At 33.6% G+C, this 18,425-nt stretch overlaps 1 protein-coding gene across 1 annotated transcript in view; it reads left to right on the forward strand.

Moving 5' to 3' along the window:
- Positions 1–18,425, forward strand: part of LOC137390044 (receptor-type tyrosine-protein phosphatase kappa-like) — a 53,582-nt gene that overhangs the window by 23,376 nt on the left and 11,781 nt on the right. The window contains exons 17-34 of the mRNA XM_068076282.1: positions 345–534; positions 1,662–1,765; positions 2,423–2,600; positions 3,548–3,624; positions 4,444–4,654; positions 5,113–5,216; positions 5,871–6,054; positions 6,797–6,911; positions 8,457–8,733; positions 9,064–9,109; positions 9,303–9,444; positions 11,302–11,420; positions 11,770–11,879; positions 14,220–14,307; positions 14,570–14,749; positions 14,869–14,972; positions 15,928–15,964; positions 16,761–16,858. Coding sequence (XP_067932383.1) covers positions 345–534; positions 1,662–1,765; positions 2,423–2,600; positions 3,548–3,624; positions 4,444–4,654; positions 5,113–5,216; positions 5,871–6,054; positions 6,797–6,911; positions 8,457–8,733; positions 9,064–9,109; positions 9,303–9,444; positions 11,302–11,420; positions 11,770–11,879; positions 14,220–14,307; positions 14,570–14,749; positions 14,869–14,972; positions 15,928–15,964; positions 16,761–16,858 — 2,364 coding nt within the window. The remainder of the gene's footprint in view (positions 1–344; positions 535–1,661; positions 1,766–2,422; positions 2,601–3,547; positions 3,625–4,443; positions 4,655–5,112; positions 5,217–5,870; positions 6,055–6,796; positions 6,912–8,456; positions 8,734–9,063; positions 9,110–9,302; positions 9,445–11,301; positions 11,421–11,769; positions 11,880–14,219; positions 14,308–14,569; positions 14,750–14,868; positions 14,973–15,927; positions 15,965–16,760; positions 16,859–18,425) is intronic.

Here is an 18,425-nt window from a genome sequence, read left to right on the forward strand (position 1 = left end):
GTAAAAGTAATCGAGTCTTCCAGGTCATGATTCCCTCCAATTGCTTGGATCAGACATTGCGGTTACAAATAAAATGAATGTATAACAACATCAATTTGAAGTTGCTAATTTACAGATGTGTTTAATATTTAAAAAAAGTATATTTGAATAACAAATAAGCATAGAGTTTGATTGAATTCTATTCATTATGCAGCTGAATTTGGCTGAGACCCTTTGAGACAAGCATTCCAAATTAAACTAGCATAGTTCACAACCTTCACATAAAAATATGTTTTTTCTGTGAACAAAGTGTTTGTTCCTACTGATTGTACATATTGCATGTAATCTCTTCTATACACTGGCAGGACATTTCAACAAACTGTGAGAGTCTCACTGATTTGGAATTCTGGATAGAAGGTTTTGATGACCGTTATAACAATGGAGAGGTGGTAGATGACCTTGAAGCCATCACAGAGTACACACTAAACTTCAAAGTAACAAATAATGAAAACTTTACTGCTCTGACAAGTTATGTGGTGACAACGGGTGAATTAGGTAAGCAAAAGAAAACATATATTGAAGTGCATGTATATGAAGTACGAAGACGAGTACGAAGGCCCTGTTGACTAGGTTGCTAAAAGTTTTGAGGTTTGTTGAATTTACGAAGTGTCAGATTTTATGGAGTATTGTTTTATTTTAAAATTAATTATCTTATTTTGTGTTTCTATTTGACAGAAAACTATGGTCAATTGTTTTTTTATCGCAAATTCCATTCTTTTAAGCTGAGCCTACATAAAGTTTTAATAGATCTTATCAGAAAGTATCAGTATTTTTCTATCATTTGCAATTATTTTTTATTTTCCAGATGATCTGACTTCCAGAATGTTTCAAGATTAGATCTTACATGTCTTGATTGAAGTTAAAATGCTCAGAAGAAAAATGTGTGCTGAAATGATGTCATTAGTTGCGCCGCAACTTCTTTCTCTCGATTATTGTGTTTAAATTGCAGCATTACATGGCTCTGTTCTGTCAGTCTCTCTGTCAAAGCCCAACTATACACCTCATAAATGCACTTTCTTTCAACTCTAAGCGTTTTAAACCCCATCAAGTTTTGTCAATTTTAATCTTGAAATATCTTGGCAGTCAGATCACCTAGAACAAAAAAGATTTGTAAAAAATAGAAAACCTATAATACTACCTGATAAAATCTACTCAAATTTTGCATAATTTCATCTTTAATCGCAAAAATCTTTGATAATCTCAAGATTAGCTTTTTGCTAAACATAATGCAAGCAGTTCATAGCTTGGTAAATTAGATAGTTCGATTTTCAGCCGCTGTATATTTTTAACATGAGCTTGTTTTGAATGAATGTTTGCTATTGCAAAAGAACCACAGAGAAAGGTGGTCTTATACAATATTGAATGTTACTTGCCTTCCACGAGAAGAGAACTTTAAACACGGTTATGAACTTTATCCGCAGAGACAATATATCAGGCAGATGATCTATTTTGGTAGTCCTCTGTATCAGCAAATGATCGTAGCAGCGTAATCAACAGGATATGGAGTTTGCATCATATTTCTTCTAGTATTTTTGGATATTTTATGAAAGAATTTGATAAATAGAAAATAAATTTGCTGTATTTGATGGGGTTTATAAAATATGTTTTTTTTTCAATTTCAGAGCCAAGCGCTCCCTCTATCATTGTCATGGCTGCCAACCTGACCTGCGTTTACTCCAGATGGGAAGATCCAGAACCCAGCACGGGTGTAATCACTGCATACCAGGTACTCCAGCAACTCTGTCTATTTACAAATACTTGTTGTTCATGTCGTACTAGAGCACATTACTATATGACATACTTGAGGTACGTTTCACTCTAGAGCCAAAGCAGTTCCTAATAGCTATATTTGGCTGCAAAAAATAGTATAATGTAATACCATGTTATATTCAACTTTATTAAATGTATATTGTATTATGCTTTAGTATTTGTATGGTAATATAGTATATTGTAGCATACAGCGGTATATTATGCTATATTCAGCTAGTAAGCTTGGCAGTCCAGTGCACTGTGAAAGATCATAATGACTAATTAGTATATGCATAATTTGCCAGGTGACAAGGTAGTCGAGTGGTCTAGTGGTTAGAATGCCAGACTGTAAAATGGAGAGTCTGTGTTGTATTCTCATGTGAAGCAGTTTTCTCTTAACTCTCTCAGCATGGCTTCCGATCGTCTGAGAAACACTTATCTTATTATAGTAAATTTTATATAATAATGTATTATTTTATAGCATATTACAATATAGTATATTATGTTAGATTATAATATACTGAATTATATTAAATCACATAATATTATATTTACCATATTAATTATATAACATCACATTATTCATCTACTACTTTGTTATTTCAATTGTTATTGTTTACTGTCTCACTTGTAGTACCGATGTGCACTCACTCCTCTCATCGAAGGCGCAGAGTTTATAACTCAGATAGGAAAGAGAAGCCTGTACTCATGTGGTTACAACTCTGCTGAACTAGTAACATGTCAGATCAAGGCTGCCACAGCCATTGGTTATGGCCCAGTCGCTCAAGGAGAAGCTACGATAGAGTGTGGCAGTAAGTATCATCTATAATCTCTTATTATAGATCAATTATATGCAGATGCTGTCGTTTCAACTGTTATGTACTGCAGGTAGTAATTCGTAAGGAATGATTAGAAAATATGTTTGTCTTTTTTCCAGATTTAAATTTCTTTTAAGTTTATTAGCTTGTTTATTATGCTCTATTTAAAAAATTGGATATTTAAATATTTAAAGCAGAAAAATGAGAAAAAATGTGACTTCTATAAAAAATAATGGGTAAAAAAGGAGTTAACCATTTTTGTGATATTATTTAGTTCTCTTATTACTAACTTTTATACAATGCTGCCAGTTGGTTTAATAAAACCTATTACGTTCAAAGACAGTCAATATAAAGTATTTTGTATGAATGTACAAATGTCTATTATTCTTGTCCATTTTTTAAAAAGCTCCAAGATTGTTTACGCCAAATCTCAAATATTTGTTTTGATTCATGTGATACTTTAAAATGATTTTACTGCTACTTCATACTCACCTTTTCTAAATTTATTTTGTGAACTTCTGAATTTATTTAATTTCTTACAAAGTTTTCAAGCTTTTAGACTGCAGAATGATAATATAAGTGAGTTGTTTTTACTATGATATGCTAGTAAAACACAGTGGTCATGCCATTGCGTACTCATGTTAGCTTTTACCATTGAGCTTATACCATTTTACCTTTTACCTTTTGCCATGTACTTTTACCATTGAGTTTATGCTGAATTGGTAGTCATGGTAAACTAAACGTTAAAAACTACCTACATGTGTGTCTAATTTTATAATAAGCATGCAAATCAGTGTGCATTTATAACAGTATACCTTGTTACCGGTGTATCTCCTGTGCATGTTATCTAGAATAGATAACACATGTAGACCTGTCTATATGCAGCAGGTAAAATTAGCACTCATGAGTTGCTAACATTGTTAGTGTGGTGTAAATTTTAGAGCCAGCACCTCCTGTACTTATAATATCTGACAGAGAGGAAATAGATGGGAGTCTCACCATTACAGTCAGCTGGGAGGTATGTTGGACCTTCTGACCATTAACTGTTCAGCCACCCAAAGTTTATTTGCCTTTCAAGATATTTTATAAAAAGAACCAGCACCCCAACAGTCTAGTGGGCCGTGAAAGACTGTCAGGTGTGCTGTGAGAGACTGTCAGGAGTGCTGTGGAAAATCATCAATAAATGGTATCTTGTCGAACTTCATTTATACCGCTTCTATTCATTTTTCTGTTATAAAGCACTGAGTTTAGTTATTTGCAGTGATTAAAAACTACTGGGAAGCAATCTATTAGCACAGGTGTTGCGGGCTACCAAACTAAATGTCACAAGTTCAAGTTTTGTATTAAGCACTCTTATTTTTCAGCCTCTAATCCTGACTTCAGAAAGACACTGCTCTTATTATAGTAAAGTTTGCTTTGTTCCATGACAAGGCTTAAATGCCTAAAACATTCATTAAGCAAAATATTTGTGAAAGTTTATTTATGTATTGCCTATCAGCATAAAAGAAATTCTATATTAAAAAAACATCATTGCAGTTTAAAGGATAAAGTGCTTATGCAATTACATTTTGCTTCTTACAAAAGCGCTATGATTATATCATATTATACACAAGTTGTATGATTACATTATAATACACACAAGTTGTGTGATTATGCTATATTACCTTATACACCAGTTGTATAACTATTCCTTTGAAGAACAGCCATTCACCTCTGTCATCTAAGTTGTGAAAGTACATAAATAAATGTACATAACAGAGTCAGTAATGAGCTCTCGTGTTATCTCCTTGCACATTATTTTGCAAAATTTGAATTGAACATTTTCTTCATTTTACAGCCAACACCACCGGGTTGTAGGAGAATTGTAAACTACGTTGCCCAAGTAATGTTTGAAGAAACAGTACTTTACCGTAATGATTTTGCACAAGTCACTGACTTTGAGGTGAATGACCTTGAACCCTATACAGAGTACTCGATTACTTTGACGGCTACGAATGACGAAGGGTTTTCTAATAATCAGACTGACATCTGGCGAACCTCAGAAACAAGTGAGTCTATTTAGTTGTTTTAGTTGTTGCTATGTAGATTGTATGATAAAAGTTTCTTGTTGAATTTTTAGTAAAATATTTTATGCAATAAATGTTCAACATTACAATAAGATGGTTCTAAATTTTCGTGAGTTCCATATAAATATTCCTAAAGCTAATTAATCATAAAACAGTTTTAATTTGAATTTTTTGAGGTTATAAGCACTCTTCAACCATTTCGACCTAAAAATTTAAAGATTTCATGACTTGTTGTGCTTTTTTAAAGGTTTAGTTTGTAGTTCAAATAAAGCTCAGCTAAATTGTGTAAAGTTCTTACGCTTGTGTTAACTTGATATCAGCAAAACAAGCTCAAATCAGTAAAAAATATCATACTAAAACGTCAAAGAAAACGCAGAATTTTTTGTACTAACAGCTACCTTTGACAAGAATATGTTTTAACTAACATTCATGTGTTGAAGGCCCAGCTGACTCTCCTAGTCTGAAGTTGAAATTCAGTGACAAGTGTGTCAACCTGACAGCGACTAGTCCAAGGCAGCCAAATGGAATCGTAACAGAATATGAGGTAGCCTATCTTTAAAGACTGCTGTCTTTGTATCAGTAAGATACAAAGACAGCACTCTTTGTATCTTACTTATAAAGTACATAAACAGATTAGATCATGTTAAAACTAGGCCTAGAGATTAAAACAGTTCTATTAGTTTTTGTTGGTGTTTTCAATTGTTTCTACTTGTTGTTAAAGACATTGGCTCAAGAAATCATGTAAATCATAGCCACTAAACTGAAGCTACTAGCTTTGAGTAGTGGTGTCACAACATTAGAATGAGCAGGGAACAGTCATGGTAGATGAAACATGCCGGTCTCCTGTTTTGAAGTTCTCATTCTAACGTTGTTTTTGAAACCAAAGCTGTACAAAATTCTAGATATTTGACTAGAACTACATGTATGCTGATGTAGTTACAAGTTTCTGTAGCTTCCCAAGTCAATGCTACTACAAAATGGGTAGCTCTGTCACAGCGAGTTGTATGAATCCATAAAATTCTCTTTTATTTGCATATGGCTGACGTTATTAATGTTTCTAAGAAGTTATCTTATCTCTCATCTCTTGACCTGAGCAACATGCAAATCACTAAAACACAACTAAATGTAGGTTCTAAATGAGACTTGCACAGAAGTAACTATAGGAAAGTATTTCTAGTTGATACTTGAACTGTTTTAGTACAAGTGTGAGTCTGCGATCACAAAATTAGAAGGAACCATGCCAGCGTCTGTGCCGGACTTTAGTGCTAAAGTCATGATCTGCGATTTCTTGCCAGCTTCCAGAATTGTTTGCACAGTTACTGCTCGAAATGGGGCTGGCCTAAGCCCTAGCAAATCTGATGCTGGCTACACAAACCTGCTTTGTGAGTGTGTTGAAGCGCAAGTCTTTTTTAATCTGTTCAACAAGTGGAACATTGTTAGTTAGCAATGTGGGGTCAACTATTTAAAAAATTTCATAAATTTAACCCGAAAAATCTAGCAGCACTGGTGTCTATCTGGCTATTTACTCCAATGCATAACTCATTAGTTTTCTCAAATTGATTAAATTTGTATTTTCATATCTACTTCAGTTTTAGAATTTCATTATGCAAATATCAAAATTGGTACCACAAAATGCTTTACTTTACGAAATGTATCACAACATATGGACTCAATGCAAAATTAATAGTAACTCACCTTTTATTGTTATCCAGTAGGTCTACATTTTATTGCATAATGCTTGTGACTGTTATAATACTATTATAATCCTAGTAATTGTTTTATTATAACTATTATTATTATAATATCACGCTTTAAATACCAGCCTATATGATAATATTATTATATTATCATTTAACGACCTCATCTTATTTAGGTCAACTAAGATGTCTTAGAGAAAAATTTCACCATATATCAGCCTTAAAAATATTTCATAATGGAGTTAAAGCAGCTTGTTTGTTCAGACGTTGTACCAACTTAGTAAAAAGTCTTGGTAACTTACTGGTTCTAGTGAGGTTCATCTATCAGTGCCCATCACTTAGATGAATCAACTATTTTTTTTCAAGGGTTAAAATTCTATCTATTATTTTACACTTGGAGTTATTTTATGAGCTCCTACGTTTTCAGTGGAGAATGGAGAACTTGAGAAACCTTATTATGTTTTGGAACCTGATGAAAGTTCACTTTACACACAAGTTCAGATCTATCCAGTGCCTATGACAAATGTAGCACCTGAACAAAGGTATGTAAAGTCACTAGAACAATAATATACATGTAGTTTGCTATCAGTTTGAAAGTAAAAACAATAAATATATTTCATTGCAGCAGAAGTTTCTCTCGTTGCTCAGCGTCTTTCGTTTTCGTTAACACTGACCATTAATCTATTTATTAACACCTACCATGGATCCATTTATTAGTGCCTACCATGAGTCTATTTATTAACATCTACCATAGATCCATTTATTAACACCTACTCTGAATCCATTTATTAACACCTGCCATAGATCCATTTATTAACACCTACTCTGAATCCATTTATTAACACCTACTATAGATCTAATTATTAAAACCTATCATGGATTCATTTATTAACATCTACCATAGATCCATTTATCAACACCTACCATAAATCCATTTATTAACACCTACCATATATCCATTTATTAACACCTACCATAGATCCAGTTATTAACACCTACCATAGATCCATTTATTAACACCTATCCTAGATCTATTTATTAACACCTATCATAAATCCATTTATTAACACCTACCATACATCCATTTATTAACACCTACTATGGATCTATTTACTAACACCTACTATGGATCTATTTATTAACACATATCATGGGTCCATTTATTAACACATATCATGGGTCAATTTATTAACACCTACTATGGATCTATTTATTAACACATATCATGGGTCTATTTATTAACACATATCATGGGTCAATTTATTAACACTGACTATGGATCCATTTATTAACACATATCATGGATCCATTTATTAACACCTACCATATATCCATTTATTAACACTGACTATGGATCCATTTATTAACACTGACTATGGATCCATTTATTAACACATATCATGGGTCCATTTATTAACACCTACCATATATCCATTTATTAACACTGACTATGGATCCATTTATTAACACTGACTATGGATCCATTTATTAACACCTACCGTGGACCCAAATAAATAGGTTGTTGTTAAGCCTCTGATTAAATGACAACCAAGATTAAACTTTATGCTGTACCACAATATTTGATTAAAGTTCTATGGTCTTAGGACAAAGGTAGAATGCCTAGGTGATTCCTTCTATCTTAGGATTAATTTTGGAAGTTATCTTAGCTTATGTTCTTTCAACTAAACAGTATCTTATCTTATGGTTTTTCAACTAAACAGTATCTTAACTTATGGTCTTTCAACTAAACAGTATCTTAACTTATGATCTTTCAACTAAACAGTATCTTATCTTATGGTTTTTCAACTAAACAGTATCTTATCTTATGGTTTTTCAACTAAACAGTATCTTATGGTTTTTCAACTAAACAGTATCTTATGGTCTTTCAACTAAACAGTATCTTGTCTTATGGTTTTTCAACTAAACAGTATCTTATGGTTTTTCAACTAAACAGTATCTTATGGTCTTTCAACTAAACAGTATCTTAACATTTTGATAAAATTTGGATAAAAGAAAACTTTCGTAGAATTCCAAGATTCCTTTATAGTGCGCTCATAATAAGCAAATTAAGCATTTGGTTTTTGTAGTGCATACAGAGTTATCTTGAGTTTGCCTGAAGAACCAGTCTCCAAAAGATCGCTAAATATTCTTGGTTGCCAGGATGACAGCTTGTATGGTTATGAATCGGCTGTTGACATCAACAGCGGTTGCTATATTGCTGCCGAGTTAGAGGGCACCATGATCGTTGAATCTGGATTCATACTAGATTTGGGTGATGAAAGTACAAATGGAGATTATGTTAACAAGGCTCTGAAACCAGACACACGATACCAAATAACAGTAGGAGTCGTCGTCAGTGTAGATGTAAGTTGTTTCACAGTGTGACCTTGAACATCTTACATTATCTCTTTTGACTAGTTGAAATCTAGTAGTTAAATGACCGACAAAAAAGTACATTTCTCATCATACAAATATGCAGAATCATAAGTTAAAATAATTCACGGATAGTTCGATATATTGCTCTTTTTTGTCTTACTCTGGTAAAACAAAAAAAGAGCAATATATCAAATGGTAAGATTATAATAATGATAAAAGTGTTAATAAGTTTTATATTATTCCAATAGCATGCTTATGAAACTTGGTAGCAATAAAAATGTGGCTATTTCTTAATTTATTGCATGTCTAATATTACAGGAAAACAAGAAGCTGTTTCACTACTTTGAGTCGACTCCATTCACCAGTAAGTTATAGTCTCTACATGTACTAATGTGTTATAAACTTAGAAAAGTCTTTTATACTGGTCTACATACCTTCTATCATATGCTATTTTTTAACCCAGCATCCAATGGTAATCAATTAGCTGTCTCTTACATACTTATGAAAAATTGTTTTTTATTGCATAACTAGTAATAAACACGAGTTTAATTTGACAGGTTTGATTCCACCAGTGCCAACAAAAGCACCAATTACTGGCTGCAACCTGGCATGCATTATTGGAATATGTGTCGGGATCGGTGTCCTCCTTTTGATACTTATCATCGTTTGTGTCTGTTGTCACATCTATAGGAGAAAAAGGTAAGAGCACCTTTTCATGCTTTTCAATGTACAAGGTTCTAAATACTGACTAATTAACTGATGAGCTGGAACTTGTGCCAAAGCAGTTTGGTACAGTTTTCATACCAAAACTTTCCTTCCTTACAAAAAAGAAATTGAGCAGAACTTCAAAACATCATGATAAACAGTTCACAGCTATTTTTGTCAATGAATGAAAGTTTGATTTATTTAAAGTTTTTGCTCTAGTATTTCTTCAAACTTCATTGATGCATCAAAATGCAGTCTCATACGTACATAGCAAACACGACTTCATAAATTTGCTACGCTGAAAGTTGGTGATTGGCTTGCAAAACATATAAGAAATTTCCAATAAAATTCTCAGCCGTTGTTGTTGTCGTACTCTAATATTAATCATTCATTACAAGTCTATGTATTTTATTCATTATATTTTGGAGAGACTGTTACCTTCTACTGGGTGTACAAAACAAAAGCTGCTTTCATTTATCTGCAAGCATGAACACCGTTTTAAAATGATAACTAAGACATAATGGAAGTGAACACAAAACAAACCCAGATTTCATGTTTGCATAATTTTTTAGCTAGCTTACTAAGGCTAAGTTTAAACCTAGTTGCCTAGCGATAACAGTCAACTGTGTCGACTACTAAGATGTATCTTATGTTCAACATTGGTTGAGTAGATACACTTTTTACTAGACTATTCTGTGTCAACCAGAGCCATGTATAAAATGCCCAAGTAATTAGACTACCAACGACAAGATTTTTTTATCATCTAACTTTTACACTCAAATGGCAATTATTGCTTTAATGAAAGCTATATTCTCAAGGAAAAAGAAGTTGTTTGCTCTTTTGAGAAGCTTGTTTAGTGCATATACACCAATTTTTTAATTAGAATCAACATTATAGCTTGATTCTTACAAATTTTCTTAATCATTTTTTCTTGAAATGAAAAATGTCTGCATTAGACAATTATCTAGGTGATGTTTATGATCTTAAATTGGCTCCTATAATAGTGAGGTAGTAATCAGCGAAACAGACACAAGTGTGGGTAAGCCTCTTACTACTATCAACAGCCTATCTTTGCGAAAGTGAGGTGATTGTGGCTAGTAACAGATTGTGTAAACCCTTATTTGTTAATGTTCAGTATGATACACAGCGGCAAATTTGTACATATTTTAGTGGTACTCACAGGTAATTAATTTTTCAGAGGTCATTGGGTCAGAGGTCAACATTGATCTATTGTTCTAAAAAGTCAATTATCAGCGGTACTTTAGTACAACCTTTTCTAAAGATTAAGTTTAACAAGTTAAACTGTGTGTACATCAGTCGATAATCGGTTAGTAATCTTTTGCTCAGTCCTGTGACTGACAGTTTGTTTCAGAAATGAACGCATTGATTTACACTGTCGTTTGATGTAATGCTCAAAAGTACAGTCAACATTCTGATTGGTTATTAGTGTATGCTTGCTTGTTATTTGTGGTGCAATAGAACCGCCCTCAGTTTGCTCTTTTTGTTGCAACAAAAAATAAATTACAAATTGAACAAATTCAAGCTGCAGTCTGACAGATTTTTTAAAGATTTTGTGTCACCCAAAAGTAAGTTTTTTTTAATTTATAAGCCTATGAAGATTTTGAAAATATCTGCACAGTTATGTACATGTACATGTACATGCATCTCAATATAGACAAATTGTTAAGTGTTTCAAGCAGTCAATCTAAGTTACACAGTTACAAAGTGAGCAATTCTGTCATGGTATAATATTTCCTCTTCTCTCTAAAAGCCTCGGTTTTCTATCAATGCTGTATGTGAGTTAAAAATTGAGTAAGCGCAGATTTTAACTCTTAGACTATATTTTATTAGAAAGGCAAGCAGAAACCTTGAACCAACTGAACCAAGAGAGAAATCCATGAATGAGATGATTGTGATTGATGAAGCACCAGCCACATCTGGCACACCTCTTCTTGAAACAGAGATGGAAGGTTAGTGATTTAAAATATTATATCCCATTGTATTGAAGTTTGTGACTAGAATTGGTATAATAGTAATTTTGCTTTTGTGGAAACTTAATTTTGTTTTAAAAGTGTTGTTCTTGAATCAGTTTGGTTAAATGCATTAGATGTGTGTTCGATGCCTAGCTGTTAACAGAAAAGTTTGACTGCTGGTGATTTATTGTAATTTCACTTGGCCTAGATGCAACAGTGTAGGTTCAGCCAATTGTCTAGACAATCTGGCAAAACCAACAGTTGTATTTTGTATAATACTAAATTCATTACCATCACGATGGCTTCTGTTTATGGCTAAGCTGTATATATTTAACATTAGTTGCAGAAAAGAACAAAGAATTGAGTGCAGACCCTCTCGTATTTCAACAACCAATAGCTGTAGAAGATCTCTCAGATTACATCGAAGACAAAGAGCACATAACAAATCAACTGGAGGTGGAGGCTTGATAACTAAATGCTCACCAACAGACACTAATTAACTTAATATTGTACTTTAGTTCAGACAAATAGATCACAGCCTCACTCTGTGCCATCGGTTCTATCATATAAGCGTATTATGCTCTCCAGCTAGTTTTGTTTACAAATTATTATTTTTTAGTCTTAACTTTGGTGACTGACAATTTAGAATTTAAACTAATCCCAGTGATGATAAGCCTCACTTTTTACACTTCGGTCTACTAATGCTTCTTTATCCAATTAACACAAAGATTTCAAGCAAAACTCCACCTAGTCTATTTCTTTACAATTTAAACCATACTGTCGTCTCTAGAAATTTTTCAGTTTACCTGCTTCTATTTTACATTGGTGTGATAGACGTTACCTGCGGCTACTTTGCATCGGTGTGATAGACATTCTAGTGTAGCCACCTTTTCTTTAGTTCTGTGTGTTCACTGGTAGAGTCTGGTGTGGTATCTAAGGCATATTTACAAAACACCATCATAAATAAATAGCCTAAAGCTTTAAAACAGATGCTTATAGACACTAACACTATTACAATTTAGGGCTGTCTGGCTGCTGTTGTTACATTTCTGTCAGTATGCTTAGAGTTGTGCTGCAGTTCAGCTTGACTTAATCATCGAAAGCCATCACCTAACTTAAGAATACAATGGAACTTGTGCAAAAATTATACATAAATGATTAAACTTGTACAAGAATCAGAGGACTTGTACATAAGTGATAGAATTTGTACATAATGTGCATAAGTGATAGAACTTGTACATAATGTACCTTAGTGATAAGACTTGTACATAAGTGATAGAACTTGTACATTATGTGCATAAGTTATAGGACTTGTACATAAGTGATAGGACTTGTACATTATGTACATAAGTGATAGTACTTGCACATAATGTACATTAGTGATAGGACTTGTACATATGTGAAAGGACTTGTACATAATATACATAAGTGCTAGGACTTGTACATAAGTGATAGGACTTGTGCATAAGTGATAGGACTTGTACATAAGTAATAGGACTTGTACATAAGTGATAGGACTTATACATAATGTACATAAGTGATAGGACTTATACATAATGTACATAAGTGATAGGACTTGTACATAAGTGATAGGACTTGTACATAAGTGATAGGACTTATACATAATGTACATAAGTGATAGGACTTATACATAATGTACATAAGTGATAGGACTTGTACATAAGTGATAGGACTTATACATAATGTACATAAGTGATAGGACTTATACATAATGTACATAAGTGATAGGACTTGTACATAAGTGATAGGACTTATACATAATATACATAAGTGCTAGGATTTGTACATAAGTGATAGGACTTATACATAATGTACATAAGTGATAGGACTTATACATAATGTGCATAAGTGATAGGACTTGTACATAAGTAATAGGACTTGTACATAAGTGATAGGACTTATACATAATGTACATAAGTGATAGGACTTATACATAATGTACATAAGTGATAGGACTTGTACATAAGTGATAGGACTTATACATAATGTACATAAGTGATAGGACTTGTACATAAGTGATAGGACTTGTACATAAGTGATAGGACTTATACATAATGTACATAAGTGATAGGACTTATACATAATGTACATCAGTGATAGGACTTATACATAATGTGCATAAGTGATAGGACTTGTACATAAGTAATAGGACTTGTACATAAGTGATAGGACTTATACATAATGTACATAAGTGATAGGACTTATACATAATGTACATAAGTGATAGGACTTGTACATCAGTGATAGGACTTGTACATCAGTGATAGGACTTGTACATAAGTGATAGGACTTATACATAATGTACATCAGTGATAGGACTTGCTGCAAATGCAGCAATAAACCTAAATATTCTACACCAAAGTTTTTGAAGTGACTTCCGTTGAACAGGGTACTCTAATCTGCACATCCTTGTACGCTGAGTGTTTCTATCACCTAACAGGTCCATCATCACATTTTCTGGCACTCTAATTGACAACATATGAAAAGGTAAAAACTAACCAGTGAGGTTAGCTTGAAATATCAGCTACTTCTTAGCACTTGTAAAGCGATGCTTAAGTTTTGGTAAACAAGAGATTCTTGTTTTGTACAAATAAACTCAGTTACTAGCTTTTTGCTGGTGTCATGTAACTAGGTGTTGATAAATAAGTAGTAATTCTGATGCATACATGTATGTTTTCTTAAAAAAACAAATTTGAAGGCGCTTTATAACAAATGGTAAAGATGATGTATGTATAAACAGTGTCTTGCATCAAGTACCTTCTTTCTGTTGTTTAGGCTCTTGCAACAATTCCATCACCAATATGTATGGAGGCTGAAAGAATTGAGAACAAAGGAAAGTGCAAGTACATTGATCTCTACCCAGGTGAGAGTGACCTCAGTTTGAACATGAAGAGCAACTAATTACGGTATAGTTAGTATATGTTACAGTGACCGTTATTGTATAAGAAAACAACATACATTAGCGTAAAAAAAATTGGTTGAAAATAGGAGTAAAAAGGTTATTCACTTTTAAATAGTTACATATAAAGAGCGACTGCTTTTCTAATGGCCACCATGTAGTGATTTGTGACAGCGTAGAGTATTCTTTGTTACAGGTGACAGCTATAGAGTATTCTTTGTTACAGGTGACAGATATAGAGTATTCTTTGTTACCGGTGACATATATAGAGTATTCTTTGTTACAGGTGACAGCTATAGAGTATTCTTTGTTACAGGTGGCAGCTATAGAGTATTCTTTGTTACAGGTGACAGATATAGGGTATTCTTTGTTACAGGTGGCAGGTATAGAGTATTCTTTGTTACAGGTGACAGATATAGAGTATTCTTTGTTACAGGTGACAGATATAAAGTATTCTTATTACAGGTGGCAGGTATAGAGTATTATTTGTTACAGGTGACAGCTATAGAGTATTCTTTGTTACAGGTGACAGATATAGAGTATTCTTTGTTACAGGTGACAGCTATAGAGTAAAACTGGAAAGAGAAGAAGAAGAGGGTACAGACTTTATTAATGCATCTTACTTAGCGGTAAGTTGTTTACTTAGTCAGAAGGCAATTGATCTGCTCAGATAAATATGTAGCAACAGCTATACAGTGTGCACTGTATGTAGCAACAGCTTAACAGTGTGCACTGCATGTAGCAACAGCTATACAGTGTGCACTGTATGTAGCAGCAGCTATACAGTGTGCATTGTATGTAGCAACAGCTATACAGTGTGCAGTGTCTACAATCAAGCATCTTGTCATTGAATCTTACAAAAATGGCTACAGTAGATACATACGTAAGTGTTGCAATAGCTCAAAATGTGCTTTGGGTGGTGTGTGTGCGTGCGTGCGTGTTTATGTGTATGTGTGTGCGTGTACGTGTGTGTGTGTGCATGTGTGTGTGTGTGCCTGTGTGCGCGTGTATGCACGCATGTGCGTGTGTGTGGGTGTGTGCGCGCGTGTGTGCGCGGATGTGCATGCGTGTGTGTGTGCTTGTGTGTTCATGTGTGTGCGTGCATGTGTGTGTGTTAGGAAGTACTGTAGATAAGCACAGTGTGTAGTAGTTAGCCTGAGTCAGGCAACCATTTATGTGTATCATAATATATACAGCAGCCTGTGTTCATTTTACACTTCTTTGAACTGTTGCACATTCAATAGCTAGTAAAGCGGAGTTTTATTTTAGCATATTTTGGAATAATTATAATATTTGTAAAACACAAGTTAGTATATGATTATTTTAGCTTTTTGTAGCCAATAATGATTAATATGTCAAATTAAATGGCTGAATGCTCTAGTTCTTTAATAATAAATATTGAAACATAATATGAGTTTTGTAGGTTTGAGACTTTCATCACCTCAGCATATTTTAAGATAATTGCAATGGCATGACCCATTTGAGAATATAAGTGGCTTAAAATTTTGTACATCGCAAACAAAGAGATCTCTAGTTTTACTTTTTTTCTAAAAAGGTCATTTGGGGATGTTTGTTTTATTTTAGAGTTATACGGGAGGTGATGTGTTCATCGCTGCTCAAGGTAAGTTTTGGTTGACAAGATTATAGTGTGTAGATAGTAACATAGCATTTTAATGGTAAGATAAAATCCTGATAAAACATAACATGCTGATGAAATGTAACATGCTCAAAAACATACCAAACTGATAAAATATAACACAATAATAAAATAGAATATTGTGAGAAAAAGGTTATCTACTGAAAAAGAAGTAACATGTTGAAATGTTTGAGGAAGTCAGTGAGGATTTTGGCCAATATCTCTGATACCTAACCTGTCGATATCTCTGATACCTAACCTGTCAATATCTCTGATACCTAACCTGTCAATATCTCTGATACCTAACCTGTCAATATCTCTGATACCTAACCTGTCGATTGAGTATTCAATTAGCGGTCGATTAGGTAATCTTTGGCAGCACACCAGCTGCTAAATCATTTCTATAAAATTCAAATCATTTATCGCTGCATAACAAAAAGTGGTTAGTACAACATTCAGGGTAACAAAACAAAGGATCACTTGCTTCTTATAACCCTTTTGTAAAACTATACCACAATGTACTTTAAGATTTTTAATATGAAAGGCCAATGCCTTAAAAACAGAAAGTTTTGCGCACTACCTGCACACACAGCAGTATAGAAAGTCATTTTCAATGCTATTGTCAGGGTAAAAGTATATTTTATAGACTGACATTTCAACCCTTTGAAGATGCAATTGCCTCAATCTGTATCTCTACAAGATCTCATGCGCATTTAACATGATTTATTTCTAGATGTGACTTCATGATATACTTGCTGGCAGCTAGACTTTGTACTTTTAGGGCCACAGAAAGCCACTCTTGCTGACTTCATGCTGATGGTATTTCAACAGAAGCCTAAAGCTATTGTCATGGTTACTAACCTTATTGAGTATGGCTCGGTAAGTGTGGTACATATTAGTGTATAGGAGGTATGTATATTAGTGTATTGGTGAATATATTAGTGTATAGGAGGTATGTATATTAGTGTATCGGTGTGTATATTAGCGTATAGGAGGTGTGTATATTAGTGTATAGGAGGTATGTATATTAGTGTATCGGTGTGTATATTAGCGTATAGGAGGTGTGTATATTAGTGTATAAGAGGTGTATACATTAGTGTATAGGAGGGGTACAAATTACTGTATTGGAGGTGTATATATTAGTGTATAAGAGGTATATATATTAGTGTATAGGAGATGTATATATTAGTGAATAGGAGGTGTATATATTAGGGTATAGGAGGCGTATATATTTTTATATGGAAGTCTTGGTGAACATCAGCCACATTGTAACTATGTTACATTGAGAGACTAGCTGTGTGTCACATGCCAGAGTTGTGTGACAAATCTTGAAAAGATAGAAATTGGTTACTCTAGTATCACACCTATGAAGTTATCTTTTAATAGAGAAAACATGCGGATCTTCTTGGCCGAGCTATTGGTTTCCATCTAATGTTTGGTCAGATATAGTAAGACCTCATTGTTTTAAAAGAAAGTTTCTCATTGTGTTTGCACTTTTAGAGCTCATTTGATTCAAATATCTATTCATTAATTAGATTATTATTATTATTATTCTATCGTAGGTAGGTTCTCATGTCATGACCCTCTCCAATAATCTGAAAGCTCTGACAGTAGATCGGTTCACTACGTGTGTCATGTATCGTCATCATTTTCTTCCTTTCTTTTGGTCTCATCTTTTCCATTTATTTTTGCATCACATCTTTCATCAAGCGCTCATCTTGAAGAATGTATCCTAACCATCTTTTGCCTCATCTTGACGGTATCAGCAAGGTTTAGCTGTGTTTCTCGTACTCTAAGTAGGCCACCTTCTTTCCGGATCTTATCTTTCTATGTGATGTTTTTCATTCTTATCCATAGCCTCATCTTGAATGTATCTATTTTTCCTATGACACTCAGAAACACAGGCTGAATGTTTGCTGAATTATTTTAATTTGGGACTTTAGCTACAAGGAGCTCTCTGCTTTGCAATGTCAAAACATCAGCTTCAACAGAACATGTTCCTTTATAGCCACATTTGTTGGCTAGCGCATTATTTGATTAAATATGGCACCATTCACATACTGTAAACACCTGCGTATAAGACACTTTTTTTTTTAAGAAGTCGACCTAAAAACCCAAGTGCCCCTTATCCATGGATACTTTTATTATAAAACTTATGTATCTACATGTATCATAATATCGAAAATTTATTATAAAAATCTCAATCTTACAATATTTGTCCTCGTGGTCCCCATTGGAAGATCGTAGGCATGTCGACTTTCCTCATGTTGCCGCCCTTGGTGAAAGTATGCTCACCATTAATCATCCATTCGGCCCATTTCTGCTTTAATGCTGCTTTGAATGGCATATTATAGACAACATCCATCAGTTGCACAATACTGGTCACGCTGCCGGGGATGAAGACGAGGTCTGTATTGTGCTGCTTCAATTTTGATTTAACATCATA

This window comes from Watersipora subatra, chromosome 1, assembly GCF_963576615.1.
Source record: "Watersipora subatra chromosome 1, tzWatSuba1.1, whole genome shotgun sequence".
NCBI lineage: Eukaryota > Metazoa > Bryozoa > Gymnolaemata > Cheilostomatida > Watersiporidae > Watersipora > Watersipora subatra.